The sequence below is a fragment of the Pararge aegeria genome, chromosome 22, assembly GCF_905163445.1.
Source record: "Pararge aegeria chromosome 22, ilParAegt1.1, whole genome shotgun sequence".
In the NCBI taxonomy this organism is placed as follows: domain Eukaryota; kingdom Metazoa; phylum Arthropoda; class Insecta; order Lepidoptera; family Nymphalidae; genus Pararge; species Pararge aegeria.
The window spans coordinates 5,837,212-5,852,802 of record NC_053201.1 but is presented as its reverse complement, the minus strand read 5'-3'; the positions used below and the strand labels follow the sequence as shown (position 1 = coordinate 5,852,802).

Genomic DNA, 15,591 nt, shown 5'->3' with positions numbered 1-15,591 from the left:
TTAATAGGAAGTTAGTTCTCTTCTGAATTAATTGTTTGGACATCATATTAATTTTTTGTTTATAAAGACAACGTAATGAAACTTGAATACCTTGATTTATGATTTTATACATTTTAGGAAGATCTTCTTATTCATGGCGACAGTGTATACGACATAATAGATAGACAAGACCACCAAACGGTTCAATTAGAGCTAAATAGAGGCAGCAATGGAGAGACTGAAAACGTACCAAAGAATAGGCATTTCTTCTGTAGAATGAATGTATCCAGAAACGCTAGACGCCAAATGAGATTTGGTGACCAAAAAGTAAGTTTACTTTTACTCCCAAAACACTGCATAATTCTGCTTTACATCAAAATCGCAATTACGCATCTCTAACTTTAATCGCTTGTTATTTTAATCAATTAAATATAACTTGTGAAAGAAAATATCCAGAGGAAACCTGTATGTATAACAGTTTTCCGTTATGTTATAAAGGGAATCTGAAGTGATGAAGTCTCCCAATTCGCGCTTGGCCAACTTGAAATCAATAAGCGACGTCGTTAAATTTTCTAGGCTAAGTTACTAGCAAATTAGCAATTTTACTTAACTTTTTTTTTCTTTCTAGGTAGTTTTAGTTCGAGGCCATTATGTATCGTATCTCCCGCTATGTAGTAGAAACGAGCCCGTGTTTCTAGCATCGTGCACTCCCCTTGCGATGCCTGAGACGAGAGAATGCGTGGTTCACGGCGCCACTAACGTGTTTACGACTATACACTCCATGGACATGAAAATTTTACACATAGATGCTAAGTAAGTGACGTGAGATAATAAATACTACTCGATGAGCAAAGATACAAAATATTATGTATAGTAAATTTTCCCTTAGCTGTATAAAATCTAAGTACCTACTTCAAAAGTTTGCGAAACATAACTTATTCCTTTGTAGCAGTAATTATAAATTGTTTATTTTTGGTAAATCAGAATAGTCCCACGGTGTTAATTTAAAAAAAAAAAAAGAAAATTTTAATTCGTAATGGCAAGCCAATTGAAACGATGGTGTCCAGAATCAGATTCAAAATTGGATCACCGAACCAAACGCTCGAATTGGAATCGAACGAATTTAAAATTAAGATTCCACTAGGCGAAGTGCGCAAAGTTTCCTCTTCTAAGTTTCAAGCCCAAGATACATAACAACATTCAATTTCCTGGAGGTCAGACGGACTTGCGACATTCTAAAATGATGTGCAAAATTTTACGAGGAAACGCCGTTGCTCCAGATCTTCATAACTAACTTTGTATGCATTGCCCCTCCTTGTAGCAATGTTGCACGGAGCATGACATGATATAATGATGAAAAACATCCTTTTAAAATGTGTTTAGTAAAAATACCTCCTGCACCTTAAAGGTACATAGAAATATAGTATTTATTGTTGGAAAAATTACAAGTGATAGTAAAAGCACAGGTGTCGACGCGGTGGGTTGGGGTATATGTGAAGAAAGTTTTTATGGGAAACTTTGCAAAAGTCACTGGGTAAATGATCTTGAATAAGCCTTTTTATGACGTTTAACCAACTCACTGTTAATACTCATTGAACTTTTTTCAGTGGTGAATGGTACTTAGGTTGGAAGAAAAGCGAATTGGCAGATGTATCCTGGTATCAAATTCTACATTGGGATAGTCTGCGAGAAGCACAGACCAAACATAGATTAGGTAAGTTAGCATTTCAAAAATTATCGTATTATTGATGAATTTAACGATTTAGGTTGAAATTTCCTCCTTCTTTTGTTTTATATTTTAATTATTGTTTTGTGTGTATTTATTGCCCAAATTTAATCAATTCGTTGTACATCATCAATTAGTGTAATACTTATATAGTTTAGTGCGAATTACTATATGTTATCTAAGTTATTCGTAAATGTAACAAGTGACAGTTAGGTTCATACAAATTTAATTTAAATCAATTGTATTTTCGATATTTCGGTATGCTAAGAGTTGTATTAGCTTTAAGACAGCTATTAGCACACACAAATTAAACACATCAAGCACTTCAAATTAAACCGTAGTATTTAAACGAATAAAGCGGTGATAGACTTAACTTTACTTCGGAGAGCCGAGTTTGAATCCCAGTATTTTAAGCAATTAAAATATCACTTGCTTCAACGGCGTAGGAAAACATCGTGAGTAATCTACATGCCTGAGAGTTCTCCATTACGTTCTCAAAGGTATGGGGAGTCCACCAAACCGCACTGGGCCAGCGTAGTGGACGACGGCCTCAACCACTTCTCATTGTTGGAGGAGACCCGTGCCCTGTAGTGAGCTATTAATAGGCTTACTATAATGATAATGATAATTTTAATGTATTAAACACAACGTAAGCACACGACAAAAAACAACTCATTAATTAGACTTAAATTTAGTACTCTGTTGTTACGTGAAATAAAGACAAACCAACAAACTCAATTTTGAATGTTTAATACTACATTGGGAAATGTTATTATACCATCCAAGAATATTTAACAGACAAAATATTATAGGTTTGACATTTACAGTGATTATAATTTGACATGAAAAATAATTGATTAGATATTTGTAATTTTGATATCAGTCTTAAATTTTAATCTTATTTTAATAATGTGGATTGACTTAGGATAGTATTAATATACTAAGTAGGAATTAGTGTACGAACATATATATTTTCTGCATGCCATCTAAGGCGGATTGTTTGTCCCTATATTTTGTGTTTTGTGTGGTGTGCTATTGACACACATACCATACCGTAGACCCGTAGCGAGTGCAAATCCCAAAAAAGACCTATTTCCAGCAGTGGACGACCTCTAGTCGAGATTATGATGACGATGGTCATAACGCATCTACCAATAGTAGAGACGGAATTTTACTGCCTCGTCAGTCAATTGGTAAGCCAAAAACTGGCATTCGGTGATGCTTACAAAAAATACTCAGCTCGTAGCTCGAAATTGGTAGGTGGTGTCCATAAACTCGGAGAGCACGTTACATCATCGCCGGCCTCAGTTTTTATATAATAATCGTTAAAGCCTGTCAACCCAAATGTTAGCAGCATGGTGGGTATATTTATTTATTATTTTATTTATTTATTTATTATATATGCTCTTGAACCCTCTGTACCTAGTAGTGAGAGAAGGCTTGTGCCAATAGGGTATTTATTACATATCAATTGGTTGTAATCAGTGGCGTGCATAGAGGGTATACACAGGGTATGCAGATATAAAATGAAAAAAATCTCCAGTACCAGTTATAAATGCTTAAGGGTAGGCTTTTTATAACTCTTACAATGCCTATCCTTAAGTTTTTTTTTATAAGTAGCTCTTACTGTAGATTTTCTTTATTTTATATCATCTGCATACCCTGTGTATACCCTCTATGCACGCCACAGGTTGTAATATGATGATGGTTTCGTAGAAAATCTAGTGAGAAGCTGAAACTAATTATTGATTAAGAAAGGCATGTGTTTGCATCTTAATCATGCGATTTAGTAAACATTAAATACGTGTGCATTCTTCGATTACAACCACAACACAATTAATAAGAAATCCAACGTGGTAATGCAAATATAATTCTTGTTATGCAATGTAAGCATACATGATTTGTATATTAAATTGACACTCTGCTTGTAGTATAACTATCTATACAGTATAATAACTATACTAGGTAACGTATCGAATAATAAATCATAATATCTTATGTTAAGCCATTGTGTTATGTTCATAAAGAAAGTGCAAAGTATATAGAACTTATTTTTAGCGTTCTTTACCCAAAGGCTGTAGCTTATGAACCATGATAGTAAGGCAGTTGAAATTTTCACAATTTTATGATGTATTTCTGTTGCCACTATAACAAACTTTACCAAAATATTTAAGGGACCTCCCAAACAAATGTTAGCAAATCTGCCTTTGTATATACATTTGGTTAAAGATAAAAAGGTATCTTCGTTCAGACTGGTCGAAGTTTGGGTAGAAATTCAAAATGACAGGAACCCAGATCAAAGAGAAAGGTCATATAAAATGGCGGGAAAAATAGAGTACAGACAGAAATGTCAAAGGAAGATTGAAGAAGTTATCTTTTTGTTGTTAATTAACAGTGGGATATAAGTTTAGATAGATTGATGTTTGAGTTTAAATGTGCCATGTTGTAATTAGATACTAGAACTATTAAATGTAGTAAGATATGAATATGAGGTTTCTTTTACAACAGACATGATTTTTTAAACGTACGGAACTCTTCCTGCGTGAGTCCGACTCGCACTAGGCCGCTTATTTTTTCTTTAATTAAATAGTGTTAGTTGTGCTCTATCTAGATTATAGTAAAATGCGACTATAAATACCATGCCAAATTCGTCGAGGTTTTTAAAACTATCAGTGAAAACGAAATAAATAGCATGACACAATACAATTGGCATAAATACACTTTTGCATTCAACAAATTATTATATGCAAGGTAGTAATCAGATATAGCTGCAGCGAGACCCAATTTTATATTCTATGCAATAAGGTATTTCCTAAACGTCGAGAGAGATTCTTCGATTTACCACTTTTGGCTAAACTCCAAAGTCTTTATTAATATCGTAAGGTAGCCAGCTTTTTGATGTTTTACAGGATATATTTCAGAAAGTTTGCCTCTTTCACAAGTTTATCATCACACGTCATAAAATTCCTACTAACTTACACAAAGCCATTTACGTTTCCTCTCTCATACGCAAGGTTTTAAAATTCGATTCAGATTTGTGTTATTCTAAGAGCCTATAAAACCATAATGAATAGGCATTTCAATTTCTAGGCAATCTTATCCTTTCTTTACACACCCCTTTTCCTTCAAGTGAAATGTTGGTCAAGCACGTACCTCTTTTTTTATTTATAACATCGTTCCGCTCTTGTATCTAACGATTTTTTTTATAACATTAACGAAATAAAATGCCAACGGCCATCCAAAAATTATTTTGAATGACTTAATAAGATTGCTTTTTAGGTCATTCAAAATAATTGTATACAAACACTTTGGTTGGATGTGAGTGGGACATCTAATTAAAAATGAAAGGAAAAGTATAAACTGTAATTCAAAAAGTACCACGTTTTGAGCAACTGTGTTAATAAAAGTGTTTTGTTACAGTTACGCAATCAGACCAAGATAAATGCTGTATACTTCTAGTAAAGTTACAGCAGCGAAGTGGTCAGTTCCTATGGGTGCATATGGTGTTACAAGTGAAAGACGCTGCGGACACTCCTCGGCAGTTTATTGTAGCTACTAACCAAGTTTTAAGGTGAGAAACATATTTAACTTTGTTCTCCTAGATGTGGATTTTCTAAAATGCCTTATATCTCCACTTTACGGTCTACTGGAAAGCAACAGTTTCCTTATTACCACCCTGTTCAAAATAGCTATAGCAAAAGACTGTAAAGTGTAAAGAGCCGAAGTTGATGTAGAATATTCATAACTATATTACGTGAACTGATTTATGTACATTGAATAAGAAATGACTTTAATACATTTCATTGTAAAGTCAACATCTTCTGAAGATGTACCTTTCTTTATACAATTTTTTTTTGTTTGATCTAACAGTGAAGAAGAAGCATCAATAATGCTCGCGAACTCATGGTTGTACCAATACTACGGGTATCAGAACCAACCTTGCGGCATGCTGGACCCTAGGTGTCAAAAGTTCTTCAGGAGAGAACCATCTTACTCTGACCCCTACCAAGAGTACCAATATGTTGAAAACCCAGAGGTCGAATACGCTGGTTATCATATGACGCCTTATGTACATAAAACTGATGAGTATGGATGTGAAAGGGTCTATACAGATAGGGGTCCAGTTGATTACTCTACGCATTCGCCGCAGTCTACGATAAGTGAGGAAAGGTAAGATGCTCACCTGATAATCCTCAGTCTATTAATGTCCCAAGCCTAGGCAAAGATCTCTCTCATAAAAAGAAGGTTTTAGGTCACGCAGACAATTAGTTAATCGGGATACACCAACATTTTCTATCAAAGTTAGCAATTTTTTGGTTGCAAACTTTTCGCGAGCACACAATATTCATGCTTGATTTATACAAAAATATATTTACATTTCAGTTAGTTGACAGCCGATTGGCGCAGTTTGCAGCGACCCTGCTTTCTGAGTCCAAGGCCGTGGGTTCGATTCCCACTACTGGAAAATGTTTGTGTGATGAGCGTGAATATTTTTCAGAGTCTGGGTGTTTATATGTATATTCTAAGTATTTATGTTTATTATTCATAAAATATTCATCAGTCATCTTAGTACCCATAACACAAGCTAAGCTTACTTTGGGGCTAGAAGGCGATGTGTGTATTGTGGTAGTATATTTATTTAGTACTAGATGTGCCCTGCGGCTTCGCCCGCGTAATTTTGGGAGGCAGCGTACTGCTTCATAGTCTACACTTATAGTCATATGAGATTTCAAGATTTTTTCACAAAGATTTTTTTATCTTACGTATTTATTTATTTTTTCTATGAAAAGTACGCTATGTTATTTCTAATACCTCCAAGAATATGTACAAAAGTTTCATGAAAATCGGTTCAGTAGTTTTCTTGTGAAAGCGTAACAAACAAACTTACATGCACATTTATAATATTAGTAGGGATATTAAGTTAAAAGTTTTTATCGAAGTTGGTTTTTTTTGTGTTTAAAAATTCATCTTGTTTTTATAGAAATAGACGATATAATTGGTAGACATAACTTTCTCGTATGCTGGCTCTGAAGATTTTATTGTATCAATTTGTAATATATTCCTATGAATGGTAGTAACATCATCGTCATAAATACATTACTGGTTCACTAAAGTGCCCTGAAAAAAAATACCCTGTTCGCCCAAAATTATTATTTACTATCATAATCTTGAATTTGCATACACATTTGGTATAATATTTTAAATGTATTAACAAACAAAAATGTATTCGTATACGGTCAATGAACTGTACAAAGTTGGTCCTTCGAGTCAAAATATTATCTTTTGTATGCGACCTAAGATTAACAGTTAACTTAAGATCCTAATACGGAAACAAACTTTACCTACTCTTCGACCAAATAAAGACTAGGTAACAACATTTTGATATAATGGAGTTTTAGGGTCAAGTTCGAACCGTCCATCAAAACTAGCACTGAAATGAATCAACAATCTTTACTTACGACCTTTTTCTTCTCGACTTCTCATATTTGTTCAAGACCAGGGTTGGCCATCATCCTATTTTTTAATACGATTTTTATTTTTTTTTATTTATGAAATAAAACAATCACATTAAAATGGTTAGTATAGAAGCACCGAAAAAACCGTAGAGGTTGATCCTATCTGCGATGATTACCGTAGGTGTTAAATAGAAGAAAAAAAAAACCAGCTGTGGGAAAAACATTCTGCTACATTGTAGAACGATAGTAACTAAGTAAGCGTGTAAAATTTAATTTTTAATAGTAGTAAGTATCAAAATAAATGAATATAAATTATGCTAGATATAAAAGTGTCAGCCAACTAACTTAGCTAAAAAGTAATCTTTGAGTTTAAACTTAATATTTTAATATTTACATTTTGGATCAACGTTGAAGGTAGTTCGTTCATGAATCGCGGAACCAAAAAAGGCGGTCGTTCTTCCGGTTCTTCTTCTTATTGTTAGCGCGCGTAATATACATGCGGCTGGCCGTCATCGTACAGGATGTTCATTCTGTCGTTCTGCTTTATGTAACCACAATGATAAAAAATATGAAGGATCCATTCTTTGCATAATAAGCAGTAATATTTATTTATAATAATTATTATTTATTATTTAAAATTACACTTACTTCAGTAACTATATTAAAAATCAAACAATTACAACATAAACATCTGTCAAAACTGAGTTGATGGCCCTCGTTTCGCTTAGTGGCTGATTCTAATACTTTTGCATTATTAACGCAAAATTATCATTGTAAAATTTTTGACAGCCGGTTGGCGCAGTGAGTAGCGGCCCTGCATTCTGAGTTCAAAGCTGTGGCTTCGATTCCCACAAGTGGAAAGTGTTTGTGTGATGAACATGGATGTTTTTCAGTGTCTGGGTGTTTAGCTGTATATAAGTATTTATGTGTATTATATTCATAAAAATATTTATCAGCTTTCTTAGCACCCAAACCACAAGCTTCGCTTACTTTGGGGCTAGATGGCGATGTGTGTATTATCGTAGTATATTTATTATATTTTAATTAGGATTTAGTTTCAATTCTTAAATATTTCACGCAATAGAAAAATTCAATAAAACCTTTTCCCTACCCTTTACAATCAAAGAGGAATTACTAATATTTTTAAAATGCACCGAACTGATGGGATAATTTTTTTTATATACATTAAGAAAACTTTAACATTTTCTCTAAGTGTAGGTTCATACACACACGGACCAAGAAACCCAATTTTTTTTTATTAAACTCAGTTTTTGACGTAAAATTGTACCATTCTCTCTCAAAAAGTCTCTCTCTGTACGTCTCTGGAAAAGCTGGTCTTCATAATTCAGTTAGTACGTTTTGAATATCACAACAAAAAGCGTCGTATTTCGTTTACATCCTAAATATTTTTCTCCTTCTTGTCCTATGTTTTTAAGTTGATTGCTGGCAACCCTTACAGAGTCCAAGCGTAATAAACATTTTCCTACGAGCCATCCAATATTGAACTTTACGCTCTCTTAATAGAGTTCATACAGTTTTGTAACAAAAATTATTTTGATTGCGACTTTACAATAAATATGGTAATGAAAGGTGTCAAATTACGCGGATGGACAGACGGACGGACAGGGTGATGATTTTCTTATTTATATTCCCATGTGACATGACGTGTACAAATTGTACCGAGTGACCTTGTCTGTTTGTTTGTTTTTTTATTAGTAATACACTTAAGATGTCGTTTATTGTGTGAACGTTGTGGCTTTTCAAATAAATTGTCTGTAAACATCGATATAAATCAATGAATAAGGTTCTGCAAACAAATATTTTACCCTAATTCCACCGACAAAGTAAACAAAGCTATCTCTTAGAATACCCACTACTACGGACTATGAACGAACTATCTCTCATTTTTTAATTAGGAAAATGTATAAAATAACAACTATATATGTAACAATGCAAGGTTATCTCGTGTTCTCACTTGGTGTTCTATTTACGATTTAGCACCAATAAGTCGGTGCCATTTATTGTATTCAACAATCCTGCAACACAGTAGTCGAATAAGTCAATGCTTATGAAAGATTTTTTGTGTAAATTAAGCTTGCATTTGACTACAATCATCCTTTAATTTTATTTTTTTAATTTTCTTTATTTAATTGAAATTTTCACCTCCAATATGACTTATATAAAATAATTTGGGTATGCAGTGCTTTTGTGAATGTATGAAGTGCATGCCACTGTGTACAAATAATGAGTATAAATAAATATTATTGTTTCAGATCTCCATTGCATTATGACGCACCGCCGGACATAGTCATCAACAGCAACATGTATATGTATCCCATGCACGGCAAAAGAGAATACTACGAGCAGCATCCGCACTCACATTATAATGCACAGGAACCATGCATCAGTACAAATATCGAAGGTAACAATACTACAATACTATTTCAGTCCGTTAGAATCTAAAACGCGACCTATTAAAAAAATCAGCTGGTTAGTAATCATTTATGATGACCTCGTTATCGATACATATTGGAAAGAGGGGACTCTTTGATCAAACCAGAGAATTTGTAGGACAAATAATTTTTCGAATAATTTAGATAATTGTCTTGAGATTTAATAAAAAAAAAATTCAGTTAGTAATAAATATTTGAGAATCATCAAATCAACATATTTTATCATTGCTACTTCTGTTAGCTACCACAATCGAGAGTTTCGTACTGGAAATTATTGGGCGTCTCATCAAAATAAAGCTACTCACGGAAAATTAGCTTGATAGTAATCACGTGCAAAAATGGGAGATGGATCCTGGACTTAGACTCTGCACAATGTAGAAGCAACATCCAAAAAAAAAAAAATAGAACAATCTTCGATCCCAATGACCATAAAAAAAAATCGCTACCTATAATTGACCTATTTGACGGCCGATTGGCGCAGTGGGCAGCGACGCTGCTTTCTGAGTCCAAGGCCGTGGGTTCGATTCCCACAACTGGAAAACGTTTGTGTGATGAACATTAATGTGTTTCAGTGTCTGCGTGTTTATATGTATACCTATTATAAGTATTTATGTATATTATTCATAAAATTATTCATCAGTTATCTTAGTACTCATAACACAAGCTACGCTTACTTTGGGACTAGATGGCGATGTACATCGTCGTAGTATATTTATTTATTACTAGCTGTCCCGGCGAACTTCGTACCGCGGTTTTTTTTTTATATATGTTTTATTTTAATACTTGTTATCCTATTCCGGCCTAAGAGGAATCCAAAAAAAAAATATCATAAAAATTTGTCCAGCCGTTCTTGAGTTATAAATGGTGTAACTAAGACAACTTTCTTTTATATATATATAGATAATTATTATTATATAACTGTACGTTTGCTATGTGCATTTCAATTCCCACTTATATTTTAATTTTTCGTTGCCTCAATAAAATTAAAAAAAAAAACCAAAATAATAAGTAATCTCTACAGATTCTAAAGTACATCTTTATATATATATTTATTATATATATATTTCTTGTGTGCGTGTGCAAGTCACTGAACTCCTCCTAGACGGCTGGACCGATTTGAATGAATTTTCCGGTATGCGTTGGGGTGGCACCCTGGATGGTTCAGATTCACAAATCAGCCCGACAGATGGCGCTGAGATCAGCTAGTAATATATAAGTTTCTGACCAATCGACTCCCTACAAGAAATCATTCAGCAAAGCGGATGAGACGATGATGTAAATGTAGCTATTGGATAGAACGGTTTGAGAAGTAACATAATACATGCAGAGTGTACTAATTCCTTAACATTACTACTAATATAAATGCGAAAGTACCTTTGTTTGTTTGTCCTACCTTTATGATCAAACTAAGCCACCAATCAACTTGGTTTTTGGCAGAGAGCTAGTTAAAAGGACGGAGAGTAACATAAACTAATTTTTATCTCAGAAAAACTAAATGCTTCCCACGGGATTTTTTATAAGACGTGATAAAAGCGGACGAAGAACGCGGGCAAGAACTGTTCTACACAATAATTAAAGTACGACTAAAATAACCTTTCTTCCCAGGTATCGAATACCCACCCGCTAAAAGGATGCGTCTAGCACCAGGCCCTTTGAGCATAGAAGGTACTGATGGCATGGACCGATGGAACCCCAGCCCACCCTGGTCAGACACCCTCAAAATCACCGACTACACCCAGAGGTTCACCCCCTACAACATGATACCAATGCCTGCTGAAAGAGCTATGGTCACGTAATTATAAGCTAATGACAAATTTGTACATCACTAAGCATTTAAAAGGCTTTATGCAATACCGAGCAAACAATTTAATTGAATTGCAATATTTTATGTTAAGTGGCACTTGGAGGATTGAAATCATAGATGAAAGCAAACAAAAGTCACAATTACGATCACGATTATTGTGATTGTAATTTATTAAACGGTAAAATTATTAAATTATTTATTTTTTCGCCAGAATTACAACAAATTTCAGAATTGAAAATTATATTCTATCTTTATGCCAAATTTCATTTTATGCTTTGAGCCTTATCAGCATCTTGAGAAATAAACCTCCACATGAGTTAAGAAATATATAAAACATAATTAATATTAATAATCATGATATGTAATCGGTCTTCCTTTCTTATTTGTATATTTTTGTATGCAATAAACAACGGTAACTTTAAATTATAATGTATGGAAGCTCAATTTGATATTGACGAGTTTATCAGTATTTTAGTGTAAGACTAGATAAATATTAAATTAAAAGGTACTATTGTTTGTAAGAAAATGGAAAATGACTCCGTCCAAATATTTTTCATTGCATTCCAAAGGAATTGTTTAATAGTATATTTTTGTAAATATTTAATTACTTATAGATAAGATAATTTTGTGTAAATAAATAAGTAGAAAAGAAATAAATGGTTTTTAAATCTCAAAAAAAAAATAACTTCTTTTACTATTCACCCTGTGTTGTATAGTTCACCCGTGAGTTGCACTTTAAATTGCTTTCATAACTGAAAATAATTTTCAGTAAAGATTTTACAAAGTCAAAATGCAATCTAAAGTGCACAAAGCAGTTATAAAGTTCTTGTAAGTTAGATAACTTGCCTAGTCCAAGATTCAATTTAGGAAGGTTATTCTTAAAGAAAACTTGGGGAGATAAGCGTCTTCTTACAAGAATCTAATTAAAGTTATAACGCGTTATGTAAGTATCAGTCAAATTTTAACAAAGCGACAATCTTAAATTTTTTCTGAGCATATTCCTCAAGTCTTACAGAGTTATGAAAATTGTTCTGTGTAAAATAAACTTTTATTGTAGACAACATAAAAACACAGGGAAACTGGAAATAACACGATCAAGAAAATGTGAAACGACCCTTGCTGTCAGTCCAGTCCTTCAGATAACTAAACCACAAAACTATGATTTTTCCACAAATCTTGCTTAACGTAATTGTTGTTTAAGTCGGTGTATGTAGTTTCAATGCAGTTTGCTTAGCGCCAAGTCATGCAAACCAATCCATGAGTAAGAAAGTATTGAAAACCGTTGTTTTATGTAATTCTGATAGATGTATTTATGAATATATTCCAATAGCTAGTAATAGATTGACAGACGAACAAATAAATAAATAAATATACTACGACAATACACACATCGCCATCTAGCCCCAAAATAAGAATAGCTTGTGTTATGTTCTTAAATGACTGATGAATATTTTTATGAATAATATATACAATGACATAAATTCTTATAATATACGGATAAACACCCAGACACTGAAAAGTATTCATGTTCATCACAACAACACTTTCCAGTTGTGGGAATCGTACCCACGGCCTTTGACTCAGAAAGCACGGTCGTCGCCCACTGCGCCAGTCGGCCGTCAAGTCTCAACATCTGAATTTTAAACCATCATGAACGATTCTTCATCACAAAAAATCAACAAAATAATGACGGACTTGCGGAAAGTTTGAAAAATGCAAGATTTCATCAGAACCAAGCCACCAACTTTATTATTTAAATAGCTAACTTAATATTTAGATACACATCTCTCGTTTTAACTATTAAAGTTAAGTTACAAATCTTCTTCGAGAAACATTTTTGTGTATTTTAGTTACTTTTACAGGATTATGTCCTACGTCATATTATTATGGGGTAATGCTGCTGATATTGATTCTGATATACTGCAGAAGAGGGATGTTCGTGCAATATATAAAATGGGCCCCAGAGAGTCTCTAACAGATATATTTAAAGAAGCTCTCTAACAGATTAATATTAGAAGTAAGAATAAACTTGTAGTTCAGTTTACCAGGCTTCATAAAATTAGTAATTCATTTAAAGATACAACTTTCATTAATTTATAACAAATTACCAGATGAAATCCTTGAGATGTGTCTCGTGTGTGAGAAGTTCAAAGTGAAAGTTTATAAATAACCTAAGCTTATAGAAAAATCCTATTATAATATTAAAGATTGCATGGTAAAGAAGCTTGTGTATTTATCGCTCTAACTTCATAGCTAAATATTAATTTGACTGTGAGATGGTGATAACAAAAGAAAAACCTGGCAATTTTTTTTGGTGGGCTCTGCTAAGACTAGGGCGTGTTTGGTACCCTCCTAGCTTTAGTTTTAAATTAACGAATATAGTAATTACCATCACCTAACATCTGTGGTCACATGATATATGTGCCTGTGATAACTTCAAGATGAATAAAACATTTTTGAAGTTTAATTTGAATTACTTAGTTTGTAATCTAGGTGTGATTAATTCAGTCAATTAATACATTTGCATAAGTTTTGCGAATCGCTTTAAATGCGTTCAATTTACATTAACGGCAGTATCGCACTTCCTAATAGATGTAAAGCGCTTAACAAACATCCATTCTAAGAAAACCCCATGGACTATGGTGAAATTTCGCACAGTGCTAGAAAATATGTATGTATAGGAACTGTGTATGGGTCATTTTATAATGGTGGCGCTACAACAGTCAAATTGATAAAAGCCTTACCGGCTTTGAAGTGGTCCAAGTATAAAGCGATACAATTACTTACGAAAATGGCTCATTGTGAATATAACTTGACGGCCGAGTGGGCGGCGACCCAGCTTCCTCTGTCCAAGGCTGTGGGTTCGATTCCCACGACTGGGTTTTTTTTTGTGTGATGAACACGAATGTTTTCGCCTGGGTGTTTATTTTTCATCTATATTATGGGAAAACCCTCCTATTAAGAGATGTCTATAGCCCAGCAGTCGACTTCCATAGGCTATTGATGAAAAGCCCAAGACTTTGGCCGTTGAATTTTGTTTTGAAGAATATAGGATTAACATATCTATCAACCTTGACGAAATTTTGCATAGAGCCAGTTTACATCCCGGAGATAAAACTTTTTGGCTCGAGAAAACAAATGGTTCTTGCGTGATTTGAAATAAACTAGAAAACGAGTGTAAAATTGTAAAATAATTATTTTAAATACGCTTCTCTCTTGTACTTTGTGGTTTCTAAGTGCTAAAGCTAGCTTAGGCATTATTATTGCAAGCCTGTCCACCTGACTGCAGCCACGATGAATTATTGATGTCCACAAAGCTACGTGATCCTTTGGTTACTGGATTAACTATAATGGGGTACAGAATTAGTGCGAAACTAATTCGAAAACAAAATTAACACCAAACCCTCTATAATCACCAAAAACTTTAAAACCATATTTTAAATGCATTTTGTACTGTATGTATTTATAAAGTATAAAGAATTACCAGCCAGTACCATTAAGATGTATAACCAGATAACTTAGACACCTAAATAGCATGATGTTTTGCTGACATTAGGTCTACCATTATCAAATGAGCTAACTTTTAAAGACACAAATAAAAAAATTATAAATAACAATCTATGAGGGTGTCCATTGATTCTGTCTCTCCAGGGATATACACTACTCATTGGCCGTGGTATATTCCGATATGGATGCCAGATCGCGTGAACATGTGCATTTGTAGAATCTATAATGACTGCCGCAGTTATATATGGAAGACGATATAAAGTAAAGATTAAACACTACTTAATTTGAAGCAATATATACCTTTTAAAGTAAATACTATTACAAACCTAAATATGGTTTTACACAATAAAAATACTTTGCATACTAATAATTCTAAGTGACCTAGAAACGTGAATTTTGGTGCAATAAAAACTTATATTTGCACAAGTTTAAGAATTCGGGTATCAAAAGTTTTTAATATTAAATTCCAAGTTGATTTGCTTTACCTCTACAATAATTCCACACATTCCTAAGCGAATGTGTGTTTGTTTGTCTTTGCGTAACACGTGAACTTAAGTAAGAATCAAATAGACTATTGGCATAGAGTTAGTTGAAAAGACGGAGAGTAGCACAGGTTACATTTTTCCTAGGAAAGCCGATGATCCCCACGGGATTTGTAACAAACTG

At 33.5% G+C, this 15,591-nt stretch overlaps 1 protein-coding gene across 1 annotated transcript in view; it reads left to right on the top strand.

The window, feature by feature from the left end:
* The window catches only part of LOC120633898 (neuronal PAS domain-containing protein 4A-like), a 29,974-nt gene extending 18,201 nt beyond the window's left edge, over positions 1–11,773 (top strand). The window contains exons 5-11 of the mRNA XM_039904290.1: positions 118–306; positions 608–792; positions 1,587–1,693; positions 5,126–5,276; positions 5,576–5,875; positions 9,435–9,583; positions 11,220–11,773. Coding sequence (XP_039760224.1) covers positions 118–306; positions 608–792; positions 1,587–1,693; positions 5,126–5,276; positions 5,576–5,875; positions 9,435–9,583; positions 11,220–11,410 — 1,272 coding nt within the window. The 3' untranslated portion in view covers positions 11,411–11,773. The remainder of the gene's footprint in view (positions 1–117; positions 307–607; positions 793–1,586; positions 1,694–5,125; positions 5,277–5,575; positions 5,876–9,434; positions 9,584–11,219) is intronic.
* Positions 11,774–15,591: the final 3,818 nt, after the last annotated feature.